The sequence below is a fragment of the Carcharhinus amblyrhynchos genome, chromosome 1 (assembly GCF_965287045.1).
Source record: "Carcharhinus amblyrhynchos chromosome 1, sCarAmb.v2.hapA, whole genome shotgun sequence".
Lineage (NCBI taxonomy): Eukaryota > Metazoa > Chordata > Chondrichthyes > Carcharhiniformes > Carcharhinidae > Carcharhinus > Carcharhinus amblyrhynchos.
The window spans coordinates 84,209,874-84,229,744 of NC_137324.1; the positions used below are offsets into that span (position 1 = coordinate 84,209,874).

Below are 19,871 nucleotides of genomic sequence, written 5' to 3' on the forward strand. Positions count from 1 at the left end.
TCCTGCACTGTAGGGTTTCTATGATTCTATCTATGATTACATCCGACCCTTGTGATTTATCCTCGTTGATGAACACTGAAAACATATTTCCAAAAGATTTCACAGTATATCATAAAGATAAATATATTAGAGATGGAGGAGGAGTCTTTATCGCAGCCAAGAACTCAACTTCCATTTCTTGAGAGACTTGATTTGTCCTCAACAGACACAGTTAATGTGGTGCCATTTAGCCCTCTAGTGTGGTGACATTTTGTTAGAGTTTACTATTAGAAACTTAGGATTCATGAAGTGACCTAGACACTAGCCGAACAATATTTTGGAAACAACATATCACTCTCCATCATATAAAGTGGAGATTTTAATGTCCCAGATCCTCCTTGGTATCCATACGGATTCCAATATACAGGAAACTCACTTCAAGTTAATAAATATAGTAAATGACACTCATTAATACAGACGGTCAACTTTACTACTAGGAGACAATAACAAAGGAACTGAGAATATATTGGATCTTCTTTTCATTACTCAACTTGCTTTCGTGAAATCTGTTAGGCTTCATTCTAGGATATGTGACCACACAGCACTGTTATGTGAGTATTGCATTAAGGCTACTGCACAGAAAACCACCAAAGAAAGTAGTGCACTGGCAGACTATCAATATTGATGATTTCATTAAGAGCCAAGTTACACAGATGACAAAACACTTATTTAAAAACTCTCCTGAGTCCAACTCAGTAAATACAAACTAAATGTTTACCAAATGTGTAAATAATCTTGTAAATCTACAAATTCATCACAAAATATACTCTGGAATGTTTACTGGCTATCTCAAAAAAGGTTCACAAGAGGAAGAAACTATGTACCAGTGCTGAATATTTTTGAAGGAAAAATTGTCCTTCCCAGAAAGGGGAAGCCTGGTTTAAGTTTGAACAGTCTCAACTGGTTGCCAACAGGAAGATTCAATGTGCCTAGTGTAAACAAAATTTAGCTGGCCAGGACAGAAAGCTGCAGGAAATTTCAGAGGTATAATAAATCAAAATGAAAGGATCATATTGGAACACCAATTCTGCATATAGGGACTAAGTTACTATTGGGTGACAACAAAAGAACAGAAGCTCTGAGCTCTCAGTTTGAGAGCATCTTCAAAGGGAGGAATCAAATTAATTGAGCATGAATCAGTGGTAGGCAGGCACCACTACAAGAACATTCCTGATGTTATAATTACAACAAAAAGTTTTGAGAAAATCCTCCACAGCATTGATCTATCTAAAGCTTGTGATATTGGTGATATCACAAACATGCACTTAAAAGTACAGCTAGTGAGTTTGTTCCAAAATAACTCTACACTGTTCAACAATCCATAGACAGAGGGAAACTACATGTCAACTGGCTACATCTTAACATGTCTCCAGTTTAAAAGTAGGGACCCCCTACTGATCCAGCAAACTACCGACCTATTTCACTTACTAAGTTTGCTTTAAGATACTGGAACACATCACTGATAGTCAGCTAATGAAACAACTTGAAGGGAAGAATATCCTTATTGCCGAACAGCATTCCTTTCACATATTGTGATCAACAGAATCACAACTCATCTTCACCATCCACGACAATTGACAATTGCATCACCAATTAATATTTTATTTTTCCAATGCTTTGGACCATGTATCATGCAGAATGCTACAGAATGAATTAGATCACTATGCACTCTGAGGAAATATTTTGCAAAGGGCAAGATAATTTCCTACCAAACAGCAGAGTCGTAGTGAAAGGGAAGCCTCAAACTGGAAAGCAGTCTTAAAGCAGCATGCTCCTAAGTACCACCCTGTGCCCACATTTGTTTTGCTTTATAAGTGACATCCAAGATGGATTCAAGTCAGATCAAACTCTTTGCAGATGACTGCCTAGTCAGTAGAGCAATTTGTTAAGCAGCAGAGGAGGTAGTCTTCAGGAAGATCTAAATAACCTCATCAAACGGGCTAACACAAGGGGGAATGAAATTCAATGTAGAGAAATGTAACTTCATACGCATCAGCAATACTTAATGTTCATCAGTACTCAAGTACACAATTCCCCCTCCAAATTATTTAACTTTGCTCTTATGTAAGTATCCACTTTATAAGTAATTTAAAGTTGGATGTACAAAAGTCAAAATCTGAGGCATCACCAAAATGCTTGCGTTCATTAAATGGAACTTCTATCACTAAACATTGGTCAACCACACTTAAGAGTAAAGTGTAGTCATTTGGGGATTCCCATACTGCTAAAAAAAAATACATATAGAATCCTACAGTGCAGAAGGAGGCCATTCGGGCCATCGAATCTGCACCGACTACAATCCCCCACAGACCCAATCCCCATAATCCCATTCACTTACTCTAGCTTAGTCCTTCTGATACTAAGGAGCAATTTAGCATAGCCAATCCACCTAAACAGCACATCTTTGGGCAATGGGAGGAAACCAGAGCACCCAGAGAAAACTCATGCAGACACAGAGAGAACGGGCAAACTCCACACAGTCAGTGACCCAAGCCAGGAGTCGAATCTGGGTCTTGGCACTGTAAGGCAACTGTGCTAACCACTGTGCCACCATGCCATCCTTTAGAAAGTTCAATTTCCGTTAGATTGTATCACTACAAACCATTATCTGTGAGATTTTAGTGTCTCTTGTAGGTCACATTGCTAGGCTGGTACAGTCTCCAGAACTGAAAAAAAACAATAAGTTGATATGCCTCTTTAAGATTTTGGGTTAACAATTAAATATTTCTAAGCGCTGCATTAAACTCAAAAAGTGACTGAGCTTGAAAGGTTCATAACCAACATCACCCCCACAATGTGCTTCCTACCTCCATTTTCCCCAAGAACAATTTAGGACAGGAATAATCTTCCATAAACTTAATCTCCGTGGTCTCTTAGGATTCATTTAAAGCAAATATGTTGAATTTTTTGAATCAGTGTGCCCATTCACTGCACTCATTGTGCACCTCATGTGAAAATTCCCTCATGGTATACCAGAGGGAAACCTTCTCAAGCATGAATCTGATTTGTTAGTGTTACAGTACAGTGAAACCGTTAACCAGGAGTTTCCCTCGAATTCACTGGGATCTACTTATGATAATTACACCTTGTAGCCTTAATTCTTCTTCGGAACATTGGAATTAGGAGCACAAGTGGGCAAATTCAACCCTACAAGTCTGCTCAGCTATTCATTCAGATCATGGCTGATCTCTCCCTAGACTCAATTCCATCTCCCTAACTGTTCTTCATATCGCTCTTTTCCTATTTTATTAAAAAATGTCTATTTCTCCCTTGGAACCATTCAACGATTCAGACTCCACCATGCTTTGCGGCAGCGAGCTCCACAAATTCACCATTGTCTGTGAGAAGTAATTTAGCCTCATCTCAGTATTAAATCTACCACCTTTCAACCTATACCCGTGACCTCTTGTTCAAGATTGCCTCATAAATGGAAATATTTGGGCTACATTTACTTTATTAATCCCTTTTAAAATTTTATAGACTTCAATCAGGTCTCCTCTCATCCTTCTAAACTCCAGCAAGTACAATCTCAAACTGATTAATTTATCCTCACATGTCAATCCTTTCATCCCCAGAATTAATCTGATAAATTCTTATTCATTCTTAAAATGACACAATGTGGATTCCAATTATGTCTATGCATGGTTGAAATGTTATAAAATTAGTTGCATCTATGTTAGTTTGACTGTTAATTGGGTGGAAATCGGAAAACAGAAAGTGCTGGAAATACTCAGCATGTCAGGCAGCATTTGTGGAGAGAGAAACAAAGTTAACATTTTAATGGGCGGCATGGTGGTACAGTGGTTAGCACTGCCGCCCTACAGGGCCAGAGACACAGGTTCAATTGCTGGCTTGGATCACTGTATGGAGTTTGCACGTTCTCCCCATGTCTCTGTGGGTTTCCGTCAGATGCTCCAGTTTCCTACCACAGTATAAAAATGTGCAGGCTAGGTGGGTTGGCTCTGCTAAATTGCCTTAGTGTCAGGGGGACTAGCTAGGATAAATGCGTAGGGTAATGGGGATAGGATCTGAATGGGATTGTGATTGGTGCAGAGTTGATGAGACAAATGACATCCTTCTGCACAATGTGGATATGCCACCGTTGGACTGGGGTAAACACAGTAAGAAGTCTCACAACACCAGGTTAAAGTCCAACACGTTTATTTGGTAGCACAAGCCACTAGCTTTCAGAGTGCTGACCCTTCAGCAGGTGAGAGGGAGTTCTGTTCACAAACAGGGCATATAAAGACACAAACTCAATTTACAAAATAATGGTTGGAATGCAAGTCTTAGTAGGTAATCAACTCTTAAAGGCACAATGAGTGGAGTGAGGGTTAAGCACAGGTTAAAGAGATGCGTATTGTCTCCAGCCAGGACAGTTATTGAGACTTTCCAAGCCCAAGCAAGTCGTGGGGGTTACTGATAGTGTGACATGAACCCAAGATCCCTGTTGAGGCCGTCCTCATGTGCGCAGGTTCCGCACACGACGATGGCCTCAACTGGGATCTCGGGATTTTGAGGCCAATATAACTTCTTCAAAACATTTTAATTGTAAAGTGGATGAATGCATTCCATTTCCTGTTACTTTTTCTCAAATGAATACCAATGTATGTTTTATTTGACGTCGCCAGATAACTCTTTGCAGATCCGGACTTTACCCGGGTAATTCCACCCGCTGGAAAGTTGCAACATTCTAAAACCATCTGCGCATGTGCAGCAAAGTTGGCGGCCGCGCATGCTCAGTTGTTCCCTGAGTGCGCGGAGTCACGTGGGATGCTCCTGGCCCCGCCCCCTGTGCGGCCGCCATGTTGGTGGGCTTTGGCCGGCTGCTGGGTTTGTGTGTGAGGCGATGGGGGCGGCGGCGTTTGTTACACGGCGGGCCCGGAGCGGCCTCACCTGGGGGAGGAGGAGGAGGAAGCCGTCCACAGCGGGAAAAGGTGATGGAGCTGAAGGCCTGTAACATGGTGCCGCGTCTTTCCCCCGCTACTTGCAGCTGCTCAATCTCTCACTCAGGAGCGGTCCTCACTCTAATTATTCACACGTGTATCTCCCTCTTTAACTTACTGATCACACTTCTTTTAATGTTACAAAACCAATGCTCGGAGTGGACCGGGCAAACTCAAATCCATTCTCCTCTTGCTTCAAAAATCAAATCCCACTTTAATCCAGTTCATGGTCTCCAGGACAGACACACACGATCCAAACAGACAAGATAAGGCATTGCACCCCATCTTGGGCTTGATCTTAGCAAACTGATGGCCACAACATAATCACTACAGGAACATGTCACAGGATGAACAAACTGCAGATTGACCCCTTTCATAGGAAGCCTCCAGGTTGTGTATTCATCTTCATTAAGCATGCATTTGATCTAAAAGCTAACAACTGTTGCTCCAAGCCACTGATGCTGCAGTGCAGGTTTAAGAATTGGTATTATCGACTGCCATTAATCATCTATAATTGTTGACCTAAATGACGAAACCTAGAAGTTAATCAATATACATGGTCCTAATAAAACTAGCCTTGGTTCTGGTTTTTCTCTCTGATATCAGGTGATAGAACGGAATTGGACAGCCGTGCATTTATCCTGCTGGCTAGCAAGATGTTGGCATTGCAGCAGTAAAATTCAGTAGTTTAAGACAAATTGCATTTGTGTGTATAATGTTGAATTAAAGGATCAGAATATTGGGAATTTTCACAGTGTCACCAAATAAATTAATTTGCCAAGAAGCAAAGTAACGGAAATATGTGACAGGATCATCAGCCAAGTAAAAATGACAGGTTAATGCTTTGGGTAAAATCTGTTTGTAAGACCTAATCGTTCTTTAATTCTGCTTACTGGTCACTGCTAAGTGCCTTTACAGGGGCTGAAAAACATGTATTTTCAGCATTTTTCACTTCACTTGTTTTCTTTATATACTTAAGACTTCATCACAAAATTTAAAACATGAATCGAGGTGATTTGCATTGTTTGGTTTAAAAAAATAAAGTCATCATTAAATATATCGTAGTATTCTTTTTGTATCTAAAACCAGGAACCAACTTGTTTGTAGGATGGCTCTGTCTCTTGAGATGTGTTCCTCCTCCCTTTCACACACATAACCACAGTTGTGATCATCTTTTTCAGGATAGCTATGACCTGTCAGAATTTCCTATAGAAAATATTCGGAATTTCAGCATCATAGCGCATGTAGATCATGGGAAAAGCACACTTGCTGATAGACTCCTGGAGATAACAGGTAAGTCGTCTTGCGCAACAAATACTACATATTTACCCTTTAATCTTGAAATGTACTATAACCTTTTTTTAAACAATTCAACTTTGGAATGAATTTGATGGTTTGCAGTATTTGTCATTTTTTGTTGTTTCGCCTTTTAGCTTAAATGGTCTGCTTTAATCACTGAAATTTAAGTGTGGTTCCTGCTCTCTTGCAACTGGTTACAATTTTGTATCCTGTGTGAAGAACAAGTGATACTTAATTGCAGAACCAATATCTGATTTAACTGTAAAGGCAACTTGTAAACAGAGAATAACAGAGTTGGAGTCAGAGCAGTGTATGTTGGAGATAACTACCTGTACTGATAAATATAAAATAATAAAACAGGTTTAAAATTAGAATACCAAATGTAAAAGAAACAAATGTCTTTAGAGATCAGACTGACAGAAATAAGCTTTGAGGGCTTCTTGTTTGTTTAAATGTTTGTTTTTTTAACATTTAGAACAAAGAACAACCCAGCACAGGAAACAGGCCCTTCGGCCCAACGAGCCCGCGCCGCCGCATCACCCTACACCTATTCTACCCTGCGTGTCTACGAATGGAACCCCTAACTTAGCCAGATTCAGGGGAGAATAGTGTCAATTTGGTAAACCAATCAGCCTAAGAGCACATCTTTGGGGTGTGGGAGGAAACCGGAGCGCCCGGAGGAAACCCACGCAACCACAGGGAGAATGCACAAACTCCCACAGACACAGGCCCAAATCCATGTACCTGCACAGCCAGCAGTGCTAGTCACCGAGCTGTTGCGGCACCCGTCTACCGGTCCAGGATCAAGCACACACACCGACACGAAGTACTAGGCCACTCCCGGAACCTCCAAGAGCAGCCCACCTACGACCCACTGTGTGCATGCCCCTCGTTTGACAACGAGGTGGACCTCCACCTGCGGAATAAAAAGACAAAAAAATTTGGTACTACATTAAAGGTGTACGGCATTTAGGTGCATCTAATTGATAAAATATCTCACTTTAATATATTTTCAGGGGCAATTGTCAAAACTGAACGCAACAAGCAAGTACTTGATAAACTTCAAGTGGAACGAGAACGAGGTATCACTGTGAAAGCACAAACAGCAACTCTCTTCTACCATCATGCAGGGAGAACCTATCTGTTAAACCTCATTGATACACCAGTAAGTTTACAATAGTTCTTAATGCCATCAGCTGTTATTTTGAGGATAGCAAGTTCGGGAACTGAACTCAAACAAGTCCATCTGAAGGCACTTTTGTGCCTGTGATTGTCCTGGGCGCTGCAGGTTTCCAGAAATCCCCAAAGTTAGTTTTTGACTGTCCTGTCAGAATAAATGTGCCTGGGAACTTGTAAATGAAAGTAGCTGCAAACCATTGATACTTCACTGTCAAACACCAGTTTCAGTACTTCATTGAACTTTGTCTGGGGGTGTTGGCATCGCTGACTCTGCCATTTATTGCCCATTCCTTGAACTGAGTGATCTGTGAGGCCAATTAAGAGTCATATGTAGACCTGGAAAACATTTCTGAACCAGATGGGTTTTACAAAAATTGGAATGATTGGTCATTATTAGACTTTTTTATTGAAATCAGATTTCACCACCTACCATGGTGGCGTTTGGACCCAGGCCCCCAGAGCAGTATCCTGGGCCTTTGATGATTAGTCCAGTGATAGTATCACTAAGCCGCCGCCTCCCTGTGGCATAATTTATGTATTTAAATGTACAGTTGCATATTGGACTGCATTTGCTATATGTACAAAGATACATTTTGCTGGCTATCTTAAGTTATCAAATTTCTTTTTTGCAAAGTATATTTTTATACGTGTGGAAGATTTTTAACTCTGCCTTTACTCACAGGGTCATGTGGATTTCAGCTATGAAGTTTCTTGATCACTGTCTGCTTGTCAGGGTGTACTGCTGATAGTGGATGCTAATGAGGTAAATTGGTCGAGTTGAGCTTGTATACTTTGTCTAGTTTTAGTCATCCACCATTGCATTAAAAACAAGATATCTGTTACACCAGCACTTTAGACTGAAATGTGACTGTTTAACTTACACTGTTTTGGGTATTGATTAACAAGCATTTCAGTGAACTATAAAAACAAATCACTGTGGATGCTGGAATCTGAAACAAAAACGAAAATTGCTGGAAAATCTCAGTAGGTCTGACATTATCTGTGGAGAGACAACAGAGGTAACAGGTCAGTGACAAAAGTCATCCAGACTTGAAATGTTAGCTCATTTTCTGTTTTTGTTGTTATAATGAATAAGTTTGTTGAAACTTTGACATTGTTCAGATGTGTTATTCTCTGAAAAACTACCTGTTGTTCAATTCATATTTTGTCTATCACTACTTTTGTCAAGTTTGTAGACTGCATTAGCAGCTCTGACAAACTCAATGTTTCCAGACTCAAAACATTGGCTTTATTCTCTCTCCACAGATGCTGTCAGACCTGCTGAGATTTCTCAGCATTCTCTGTTTTGTTTCAGATTCCAGCATCCGCAGTATTTTCCTTTTGTATCGTTGTAGATTACACTGTTCAGTAAATTTTCTATTTCATTTTTCCCACCACCCCCCACTCCTCAGGGTATTCAAGCCCAGACTGTGGCAAACTTCTTTCTTGCCTTTGAATCCCAGCTAATGATAATTCCCGTGATAAACAAGGTAAGTAGACACAGTAGTTTATATATTTCTGGCTGTTTGTAGATCTTTTCTTCAAGTTAAATGTACTTTTTAAAGGATTACATTGTAAGAATGCAAACAATTGTCTTTTGTCCTCTTTCAAAAAACTGAGTAGAAGAACAGCAACTTATCTATAAAGCATCTTTAATGTAATAAAACATTCTAAGGCACTTCACAGGAACATAAAACAAAATGTGGATACTTCACAGGAACATAAATCAAAATGTGGATACCAAACCACATAAGGAGATATTAAGTTAAATGGCCAAAAGCTTAGTCAAAGACATGGGTCTTAAATTTATGTCTTACAGGCAGAAAACACAGTAGAAAGGTGGTGAGGGAATTCTTGAATTCCCGGGAATTCTCCGTCCTAGGAAACTGAAGGCCTGGCCACCAGTGCTGAAGCGAATTAGATCAGGAATTCTCAATTGACCAGGATTATCTGAGCCCTAGACATCTTGGAGGGTTATGGGCTGACAGGGAGAGACAAATTATAGAGGAGTTAGAAAACCAGGATGAGAATTTTAAAATTAAGACAAATAGAATAATTCTTCTTCAGATCATTCAGTTTAATACAGTGCTTGTTAACCTATCTCTGTAGATTGATCTCAAACATGCTGAACCTGACAGAGTTGCAAAACAGATTGAAAAAGTCTTTGATATTCCTAAAGAGGAATGCATTCAGGTATGAAACCATTTTTGATGTCAAGTTGGCCAATGACTTTGTCCAGTGAATGTCTGCAGATACTATCCACAATGCTAATTGTGGTTGATATTGGCAGTAATGGCTACTGCACGCTTGGTATTTGTATATTCATCCGGCATTTTGTTTGGTATGCCAAAAGATTTTTCCAATAATTATTAGAGCTATGATATAAACACAGTACCAATATAGAGTTTAACCCAAAATACTGAGAAGTCAGGATTTGCTTGCTTAGAAAACTATATCTTGATCCAGTTTGTAAAAAAGAACTATTAAACAAAACTGGTGTTATATTATGTCTACATACAGCTAGTTGGGTTTAAAAGAAAGGATTGACATGGCAATGTAGAACACTTAGCTATGAATTTACACTTCATGCTTTCTTCTACATTTGCTTTTACCATAGATTTCAGCCAAACTAGGAACAAACATTGATCAAGTTTTGGAAAAGGTTGTTGAAAAAGTTCCTCCGTAAGTATCTTTAACTCAAATCATTATGTTACTGAGTACTTTCTTTGCACTCATGTTTTAAAATGAAAACAAGATTCTACAATAAGCGGCAGGTTTGTTTTCCAGAATGGCTGCTTCCAAGTATTGCCATTTCAGTCAGAGTTGATTTTAATTCCATGATTGTTGACAAAACATACAACTCATAACCTTCCAAATTAATTGAATTGATTGCCTAACTCAGCTCAGTTGGTAAAACCCTCCTCCCCCAACCAGCGATATTCTCAAGTGTTACCCCATTGATCAAAAACATAACAAAAGTCCCTACTTCAATTTTCCTAGCAAATTTTGTTCGTCCGATGTCAAACTAGCAGTCTGACAATTTAGCAATAGTGGAGAGGTTGAAAAATAAAACTGAATGTCATTAGCACACATGTGCAATCTGACATTGTGGCTATGGATGATGACACTAGGGACAGCATGTAAAGGAGAGGGACCAAGAAATGATCCTTCAGGAATACCAAAGCTAACTTAGTGAATGGGAAACAAAGCCATTGATCTATCTTTAGCACACTCCCTCCACCACTCACTCACAGTTGCAATGAACTTACCAAGGCTTCTTCAATAGCACCTCCCAAACGTATGACCTCCACCACCTAGAAGAATGGGGACAGCAAATACATGGGAGTTAACTTCCAAGACATACTATCCTGACTTGGTAAAATATCATTCCTTCAACTGCTTCATCTGAGTCAAAATCCTAGAGCTCCCTATCTAACATCACTCTGGAAGTACCTTTGCCACATGGGCTTCAGCAGTATAACGAATTGGCTCATAAGTTTTCAAGAGGGTGGGCAATAAATACTGGCCTTAGTGAACAACACATCCCATTAATGTATAAATTATTTTTAAAATGACTCAACGGATGGATGCAGTTTTTGTCCTCCTCCCTCTGGGGCCTTGCTTAAGTAGGAGGTCTCTTGCTGGTTATAAAGCCTACTATTAAATGATAACAAATAAAACATTTAACTAACACTGCTACTTTAACATCAGCAATACATTATAACAGTGATTGTTTCCTAATATCATTTACAGAATGGCCTTTTTCCGAATGTAAAACTGAAGAACGTATTTATAGTTTATTATTTAGTGATAACTGAGTAAGTTTTTGCATGACGATACAGCTATACTTGGCTACCATTGATCTCCACTTCTGACTGCTCTATAGCAGTGTGTTGTGACTTAAGTGTGTACAGTAGCAATTCACTTTGTTTACTTCAGCAGCAATAGATTTTCTCTTTGTATTCTTCCAACTGGAAGTAAAATTCCCTTTCCTGCTAAATATTCCCCTGCTCCCATTCCATGTTCCAGCTTTTCACAATATTTGCAGTCAAAAAGAAAAAATATTGTGGGTTCCAAATTCCATCTGCCACGCACTATCCTGATTTACTGTCATTGTGAGAGGCTGAAAGTCTGACAATTTCCTACCTAATATACTGAGACTATCATGCAAGACTGCTGTGGTACTAGAAGCCAGCTTCTCAGGGTTAATAAAGGCAATAATTACAGTTTCACAACCAATGAAGAATTTTTTAAAAAAATCATATGCACCAATCCACTTCTAACCATTAAACTTTAAATATCTAGAGAGCAAACTTGCAAGTCTTTGATTTATTGTCTGTTGATGCTTCATCTTCTGCAGTTTTCTTGACTATTTTTGTCATTGGTGTTTTATCATTCTCTTCCACTCACGGGGGCAGAGTAAGAAGACAGGTCCTGAACCACCTCAGACTGAAAGGGATTGACACTTTCGGAGCTATTCTGAACCACACGCAAGCGAATTGAATTCGTTAGCCCCTATACAGGAGTAATATGCCATTGTATATCAAGCTAATTTGGTGTGAGGGAGTCTGATATGATTTCCCAGGCTCCACTAGGGATCTAAACATGCAGTTATACTTAACAGTTTCTGTCTCCACAAAGTAAAGTACTGCTTTGTAATGAAGTAGCGCTGGTATAACTGAACTGTTATAGTTTCAGAGAATCCTAACTGTCATTTGAAGACTCAGGCAATTATTGTGCCCTTGTAATATTAAGTATTAACTGGCTTCTAATTGCAAGCATTACCAGAAATGTTTTCACATCGTTATTTTAATTTTATTTTGATTGCATAATTTCTGATTTTAGCAGCTGAATTAGAATTAGCTAAATAAAATGTATTTTTATTTCAGGCCACGTGCAAACCTTTCAGAGCCACTGCGAGCTTTGGTATTTGACTCCACTTACGACCACTACAGAGGAGTCATAGCCAGCATTGCACTTTTTGATGGATGGGTGCAAAAAGGAGACAAAATAATGTCCTCGTACACAAAGAAAGTGTATGAAGTCAATGAAGTTGGAATCCTAAGACCTGATCAGTATCCAGTAGAAAAACTGTAAGGAGTCACTGCTGTGCTTCAATGTCATCTTCACAAATGTTAGAGCAATAATGGATTGCACTGATGCTACTCAGCAGAATGAAAATTCAATTTATCAGGAATATCAAAAAATCCAGACTGAACTTCCTTGCAAGTGAAGCAAATTCTGTGTTTAGTAGTCTCCCGATGGGTAATCTGTTAAGATGGAAAATATATCCCAATTTTAGATGATTTAATACTCAGGAGGTCTTTTTTCCCCTATTTTCTAAATAAGTGATTTAGAAATTGCCTGGTGGATTTTAAGAGTTAAATCATTAGATTACTTTGGCACAGAATAGAATATGAAAATTGTTGAAGAGAAACATTCCGCTATGGGAGAAAAGGGTCCTGTAGTATAAATTGATATAATTTGAAAATTGTCCTTCTTGCATTTGTCCTGATGAATACAACACAAAAAGCTTTGGCAGCTTATCCCATCAACAGTTTTCAAGCACGAAAGACAAGTCCCTGCTATGAATAAATTACGCATTACCATGACTGAACCTCTTGGTAGTGCTAAGTTCTTGGGCTCTGTATGTTTTACAAAATAGTTGCAAAATGAAGCCTCTCTTTACATTTCTTAACCATTCTTGTTCTTGAAGAAAAGGTAATTACTGGCTTATAAACAGTACTTTTGAGAGATATATAGGTTAAGGTGTATTGGAGTACAATTCCACATTGCATTATAATATCATTTGATAGGCAAATGATAGCAATCCATTAATGCAATAGTTCAGCAATGATTTAGTTAGTTAATTACTTGGAATAAAGGTGTTCCTGAATACTAATTGTACAGCTTGACTAATCATAATTTATTGTGTAGATGTGCCGGACAAGTAGGCTATCTGGTGGCCGGAATGAAGGAAGTGAAGGAGGCACAGATTGGAGACACCTTTCATTTACAGAAACAACCTGTGGAACCATTAGCAGGGTTCAGACCTGCTAAACCAATGGTCTTTGCAGGTAAAGAAACTGCTGTAGCTCCGTCCAGGCTAAGTAATATTGAAGGTTTTTGCAGCTGTTTTAAGAGGTTTGTTTAAGTAAAGCAAGTTGATTAATCTTGTCAAACTTTTATCACAAGTATCTGGTATCCTTTTTTGAATTAACTCGTTTACTATCCTGTCATCTTAGTTCCATGTATTTCACTGCAAATTCTACATATTGGGTGGCACAGTGGTTAGCACTGCTGCCTCAGCGCCAGGGACCCGGGTTCAATTGCCGGCTTGGGTCACTAACTGTGTGGAGTTTGCACATTCTCTCCGTGTTTGCGTGAGTTTTCTCCAGGTGCTCTGGTGTTCCTCCCACAGTCCAAACGTATGAGATAGGTGAATTGGCCATGCTAAATTGCCCCTTAGTGTCAGGGAGACTAGCTAAGTTAATGCATGCAGTTCTGGGGATAGGGCCTGGGTGGGATTGTGGTTGGTGCAGACTCGATGGATCGAATGGACTCCTGCACTGTAGGATTCTATGATCGCAGACACAGGGTGCAGAAACTTTGTTTGGTAGAATGGTACGATATCCTATCCAAGGCCGCATAGTATATTTTACAGCAGCAGCATATTTCAAAGGCATGATGTTGTCAGCTGAAGTTATTACAAAAATTAACTACATGTTTGCCAGTTTTATTTTCACTTAAATTGTCTGAAGCCGTCAGAATGCAGCGTGTTATGTGTTCTTACTGACATAATGGTTTAATATCAAAGGAATGTACCCTGTTGACCAATCTGAGTATACCAACTTGAGGAAAGCAGTGGAGAAGCTGACATTGAATGACTCCAGTGTGACAGTTCATCGGGACAGCAGTCCAGCCCTGGGAGCTGGCTGGAGGTGAGTGACAAGATTATGCATCATGATAACTGTCGGCATTCATGTTTTTAATACAATGCCTTTCTCCTCTTAATTTCATTCTTTCTCATTAAAGGCACAAATGCCTTTCCATTCTTCAGCATTTGTTTTGGCAGTGAGGAAAACGGGAAATGAGTAAATAATTTTGGAACATTAAAACTACACATATACAATTATTATTTTTGGGAATACTATTGATTTTCGATTTATTCCCTCCACCTGCCATTTTATTTCTGAGGTTGACATTCCATTTGTGACTACCAGTCAATTATATTCCTCTTCATAAGTGGTAAATTGAGCATGTATCCAGCAAACATCAACTATTCTATCAAAAAAATTTTGGGTAGAATTCTTCCATGCCCTGCTGGCAGGTTCAGTACAGTAAAAAGTCTCACAACACCAGGTTAAAATCCAACAGGTTTATTTGATTAGTGACTGGTGAGGGGGGGAGACTTTAGTGGGGATACAAAAATCAGTTTCACACTGGCATAAACTTCCCATTGTATCTTCTATGTGCCCACCATGGTGGATCGGGAAACCCCTGAAGGCCACATTGAAATTGATTTGCATCACGCTAGTAGGATGTAGATGAAGGCCAGACGTGAATCTTCCATCCATGCCCAGTTCCCCACAACACCAGTGAGAAAATACAACGGTGCAAAACACGACTTGAACAATGTAGTATGCAGGTGTCAGGGCTCGTCAGAACACAGCTAGGAACTGGCTTCAGAGTTTGGGATGGAGAGGGTTGCCTCCAGAATTTGGAATGGAGGCTGGCAGCAACTTGGAACACAGCACCATAACAGTAGTGGGGGAATCATCTGTAAGTGGACCCTCCAGACTCAGTGTCACTGAGGTGGTCCATCCTGGAGATCCATCCTTCTCAGGAGGTCCATCTTCTTTCTGCAATAGTGGGTTAGTGATGTTGGGCACATTTTCAGTGTGACATCCGGGTAGGATGATAGATTATCCACTATCAAGTTTGCCCACCATGGAAGACAGCACAAGACACCCAGTTGCATAACAAATAAGGTCAAAGCTGGAAGATATGGCTTGGCTTCCCACCAAGAAGTACTCCATGTTCCCATTCCTGCCAGGGGACTTAATCCCAGATGGGAGAATTCCACCATTTTTACTTTTAAGTTTCATTAAGGTAACATACGTTAATTTGAGGTTATTGAATTTTGGAATACTTTCTAAGAGTTAGTTGCATGTAGAATTCTACTCCTATCTTAAATATTGAAAGGTAAGACCCCACCCTTGAAACCACCTCTTTGACAAAGCTTCTGATCTCCCAAGTTAATGGGTGATATTCTCTGATTTTGTTTGCCTCACCCCACCCCACAAGTGAAAATGGAGAGTTTGACGCTCAGTCTAAACTCCATTCACTGCATGAGGACCAAAGGATTCCAGCTGCAGGTGAGGTTGGGGGCTTCCAGCGAATAAATTTTTCTTAGGCTTGGCATCAACTGGGCGTGGATGGAAGCTCATTGGAATGTTTATTCTTTGTTAAGGGTGCTTTACGAAATGTGCATTGCTGTTATCCTTGTAATACAGAGATTACTACCGGCTTTTTACCACTGAGGAAGGTAGCTTAAGTTGTCAAATCTCCTGACCCAACCCAATATGATGTGCTTGTTTATGCACTATTTTCGCTCCAGAGAGGCAGGGTGGGAAAGAGACGTGCCATCCCCAAAGTACATTGGTGATGGCCATGGGGTGTGACTTGTTTAAATGCCCACCTTTACTCTTTGGGACTTCATCTCTGCTGTTTGGTTACCTTTTAAGTCATCCAGCCCCCACCCTTATTCCCTCAACTAACCCCACCAGTGTTATCTCTTGGCTTCCATGTTCAACCACCAATCGTCTGCAGTCCATCCACACCTATTAATCTAGAATACACTACAGAATCAATGAACCCCATAATATCAATTGTATGTGTGAAACTGCTTAGGGAAAAAGCACCCATTCGCAATTCTTGTGTTCTTGCTACATATTAAAAGTGTCAATCAAACAGACTACTAGGCTGGGATTTTCCCCCAAAATATTCTAAATCTCCAATTCACGTGAAAATGGGAGTAAATCCCGTCGATTTTTTGTTTCAGTGTGATTTCCAGAATGAATCTCCAACACTGTGCATCACAGAGAGCTCTAGCATGATTCACTGTGGAAATCTGGGGACAGGGCTTATTCGCACCTGAGAGACAAAGTGCTGAGCAGGCTACTGCACATGCGTTGATCTGTCAGCTTGGAGATCAGCACATGTGCAGTGGCCCCGCATTGTTGGTCTTTCAATCGCTGGCCATCCGTATTGCTGGCCAGCTCCGCAAACCCCATCAGTGGCCTTCCGACCCCTTACCAGATGGCCAGCCCTGATTGCTGTCCTCCCTCTGCCACCGATCCCGAATGCAGAATGGCAATGGGACAATCGCCTTGCTCTCTCTCTCTCTCTCTCCCCGCCCCCCGCAAAAAAAAAACAGGTTCTGGCCTTGTCCCCTTTACACAGTCTGATGCCTGGTGGACAGTACCAGGGTGTCACACTGGCATTGCTCAAGGGGCGCCTATGTATTGACTACAGCTTGGCCTTCAACTCCATTATTCCTATGGAACTCCATGGCCAGGAGCTCAGGTCTTCCTTCTGCGACTGAATCCTGAACTTCCTAACCCACAGATCAGAGTCAGTAAGGATAAGCAACACTTCCATGATCATCCTCAACACCAGTGCCTCACAAGCCTCCTATACACCTACGATGTGTGGCCAAATTCTGAAGACTAAGGAAATTTGGCATGTCTACTAAAACTCTCACCAACTTTTACAGATGCACCATAGAAAACATTCTTTCTGGTTATATGATAGCTTGGTGTGGCTCCTGATCTACCCAAGACCACAAGAAGCTACAAAGCATGGTGAATGAAGTCCAGTCCATCATGCAAACCAGCCTCCCATCCATTGACTCTGTCTCTACTTCCCTCTGCCTCAGAAAAGCAAGCCAGCACGATTAAGGATTCCACACATCCTGGACGTACATTCTTCCACCTTTTTCTGCTGGAAAAAGATACAAAAGTCTGAGGTCACATTCAACCAACTCAAGAATAGCTCCTTCCCTGTTGTCATCAGACTTTTGAATGGACCTACATCATACTGAGTTGACCTTAGCTATGCCTGTAAACTACATTCTGCATTCTCCTTTTCTATAATGGGTATGCCTTATCTGTATAGTGTGCAAGAAACAATACATTTCACTATACTAATAGGTATGACAATAAAAATCAAATCCTTCCTGGAGACTTCAAGCCCACTAATCATAGAAATTAAGATTTACATATTGTAATCAGCTCTGCACTGATTTATAGTGCAGAGCTTATTACATCATAAATCTTTAGTTTGGAGATTCGAGGAGGCTGTGGCACCCAGCGGGCAAAACGGCCTCCGCTGATGTCTCCTGGCCCAGCCTGTGCAGGAGGCGGAAAATTGCCTCCTTAAAAGTATCAAAAACAGAAGTTTTAAGCACTTGACACCTCTTATCCTTATTCAAGTAAACATTGAAACATTGACAACGTCACAGAAAAAAATAATTTATGAGAACTTCATTGAGCTGTCAGTCAAGCGAAGCGAACATTTCTCTGCTCCAATGTAAAGATCTGCACTCATCTTTTTCTAAGAGTATGAGCTCTCAGCTAAGTTTCAATAGACTTTGTAGTATTTGTAGCATTTTCTGTTTTTATTTCCAATTTCCAGCATCCAGAGTATTTTGTTATATAAATATTTTATTTTTTCCTTGTATCTATTTTGGGTTTTTCAGTTCTTAATCACTTAACGGAAAACATGCTGTAGCTGTATCAGAACTTCTTGTGTCGCATATAGGCATAACATGAATGAAATCAGCTTGACACTAAATTAACAATGAGGTGGTGATGCAGCTCTCAAATATTTGTCTTTTCGAGGGTCAATACCAAAAAGAATTATGGGCAAATGTACATTGATCGCTACATATAATCCTGTCATTTCAATGGTATGTGTGGCTAAACTGTGCATTAGTGTATTTGTACTTATGTCCACTTCAAAACAAACTCTTAATATTTGCATTCTATGAATATATCTTTATAGCATTTCAAGTAGTCTTTTTGTTTATAAGATAAAATCAATTTTACGGCACTTGTAACGTTAAGCTAATGTTTCTTATTGCCAGGTTGGGCTTTCTGGGACTTCTGCACATGGAGGTATTTAATCAACGTTTGGAACAAGAATATAATGCATCAGTCATTCTTACTGCTCCTACTGTTCCATACAAGGCAGTTCTGTCATCCAGCAAGTTAATCAAGGTGAAGTACTTTTTAATTAGCTTTCAGACCTAATATTTTGAAATCTGATTCTATTGAACAGCTTTTTATGAATAGATCACTTTTCAATACATTTTTAAAGAGTTGAAATAAATCATTACAATATGCTTATTTTGATTGTTTTAGGAGTGTGGAGAAGAAGAAATTACAATTTTAAATCCATGCCATTTTCCTGATAGATTGCATGTTAAAGAGTATCTGGAACCAGTAGTCACTGGCACCATCCTCACTCCTGATGATTACATTGGAAAAATAATCTCTCTCTGTCAGGTACATTTAATCCATAAGAAAGCAATTGTCCACTGGTAATACTTAATCCTATATTGCAAAAGGCATATAAGCACCACATTTTTCTGAATTATTAGCAGATTATTGCACCACTACAGTAAATTTTCAAAAATCCTAGCTTGAACCAACAAGTTGTGATAAGAAGTTTGTTAATATAAAGTAAAAAAATTAGTTTGTTTAACCATTGTTGAGGCCTTGGTCTCTCTGATGTGGTTGTCCTGTGATCAACTGATGATTATTGATATGGTCAGTCCCTAGTAACATTGTCAGCTCCTGTGTTTCTCTCATCATTACTGGTTGACTTAGCTCTTTTGCTACCATCCTCCTAGGCTTTACTTCCTTTCAGATAAGCCTACAATTTTCCTCGGTGCTTCTGTTGGCATCCTCCAAAGGACACATCAAAGCACTTAGTGCTGCCTCATTAAGAGCAGCAATCCCATTGTCCTATCCTACTCCCTCACCATTCTTTCTGCTCACCATGAGCAGGGTAGGGACTGTTCTTGCTGATCCCAATCCCATCCATTACATCTCTGCCTTGGTGACCCTGTAGATTTGGACAACACATCTCTTCACTTGTAAAGAAGGCCTTGCCAACCATGACCTCATTGCGGATTGATTGCATTAACATCACCTTTCAGAACTACCAATCTCCTTACCAATGTCAAATAGACGAGCAAGACTTTAGAGATTGATCTTCATATCCCTGGCACGGTGTGATCCTGGGGAAAGAGGTGTTAGTTCAGAAGAAAAACATCAACCTTCATTCTTAATGTTTCTTGCCTAAACTATATTCCAGATATCACCAGTTTATAATGAACAT

General features: G+C 39.9%; 1 protein-coding gene across 1 annotated transcript in view; it reads left to right on the forward strand.

Annotated features, from left to right (window-relative positions):
• Window positions 1-4,823: 4,823 nt before the first annotated feature.
• guf1 (GTP binding elongation factor GUF1) overlaps window positions 4,824-19,871 on the forward strand; it is a 29,279-nt gene continuing 14,231 nt past the window's right edge. Inside the window, exons 1-12 of the mRNA XM_080188113.1 lie at window positions 4,824-4,976; window positions 6,167-6,278; window positions 7,301-7,449; window positions 8,146-8,226; window positions 8,876-8,953; window positions 9,573-9,656; window positions 10,081-10,145; window positions 12,353-12,556; window positions 13,401-13,540; window positions 14,281-14,404; window positions 18,613-18,745; window positions 18,890-19,033. Of these exons, the coding sequence (XP_080044239.1) occupies window positions 8,930-8,953; window positions 9,573-9,656; window positions 10,081-10,145; window positions 12,353-12,556; window positions 13,401-13,540; window positions 14,281-14,404; window positions 18,613-18,745; window positions 18,890-19,033 (918 nt within the window). The 5' untranslated portion in view covers window positions 4,824-4,976; window positions 6,167-6,278; window positions 7,301-7,449; window positions 8,146-8,226; window positions 8,876-8,929. The remainder of the gene's footprint in view (window positions 4,977-6,166; window positions 6,279-7,300; window positions 7,450-8,145; window positions 8,227-8,875; window positions 8,954-9,572; window positions 9,657-10,080; window positions 10,146-12,352; window positions 12,557-13,400; window positions 13,541-14,280; window positions 14,405-18,612; window positions 18,746-18,889; window positions 19,034-19,871) is intronic.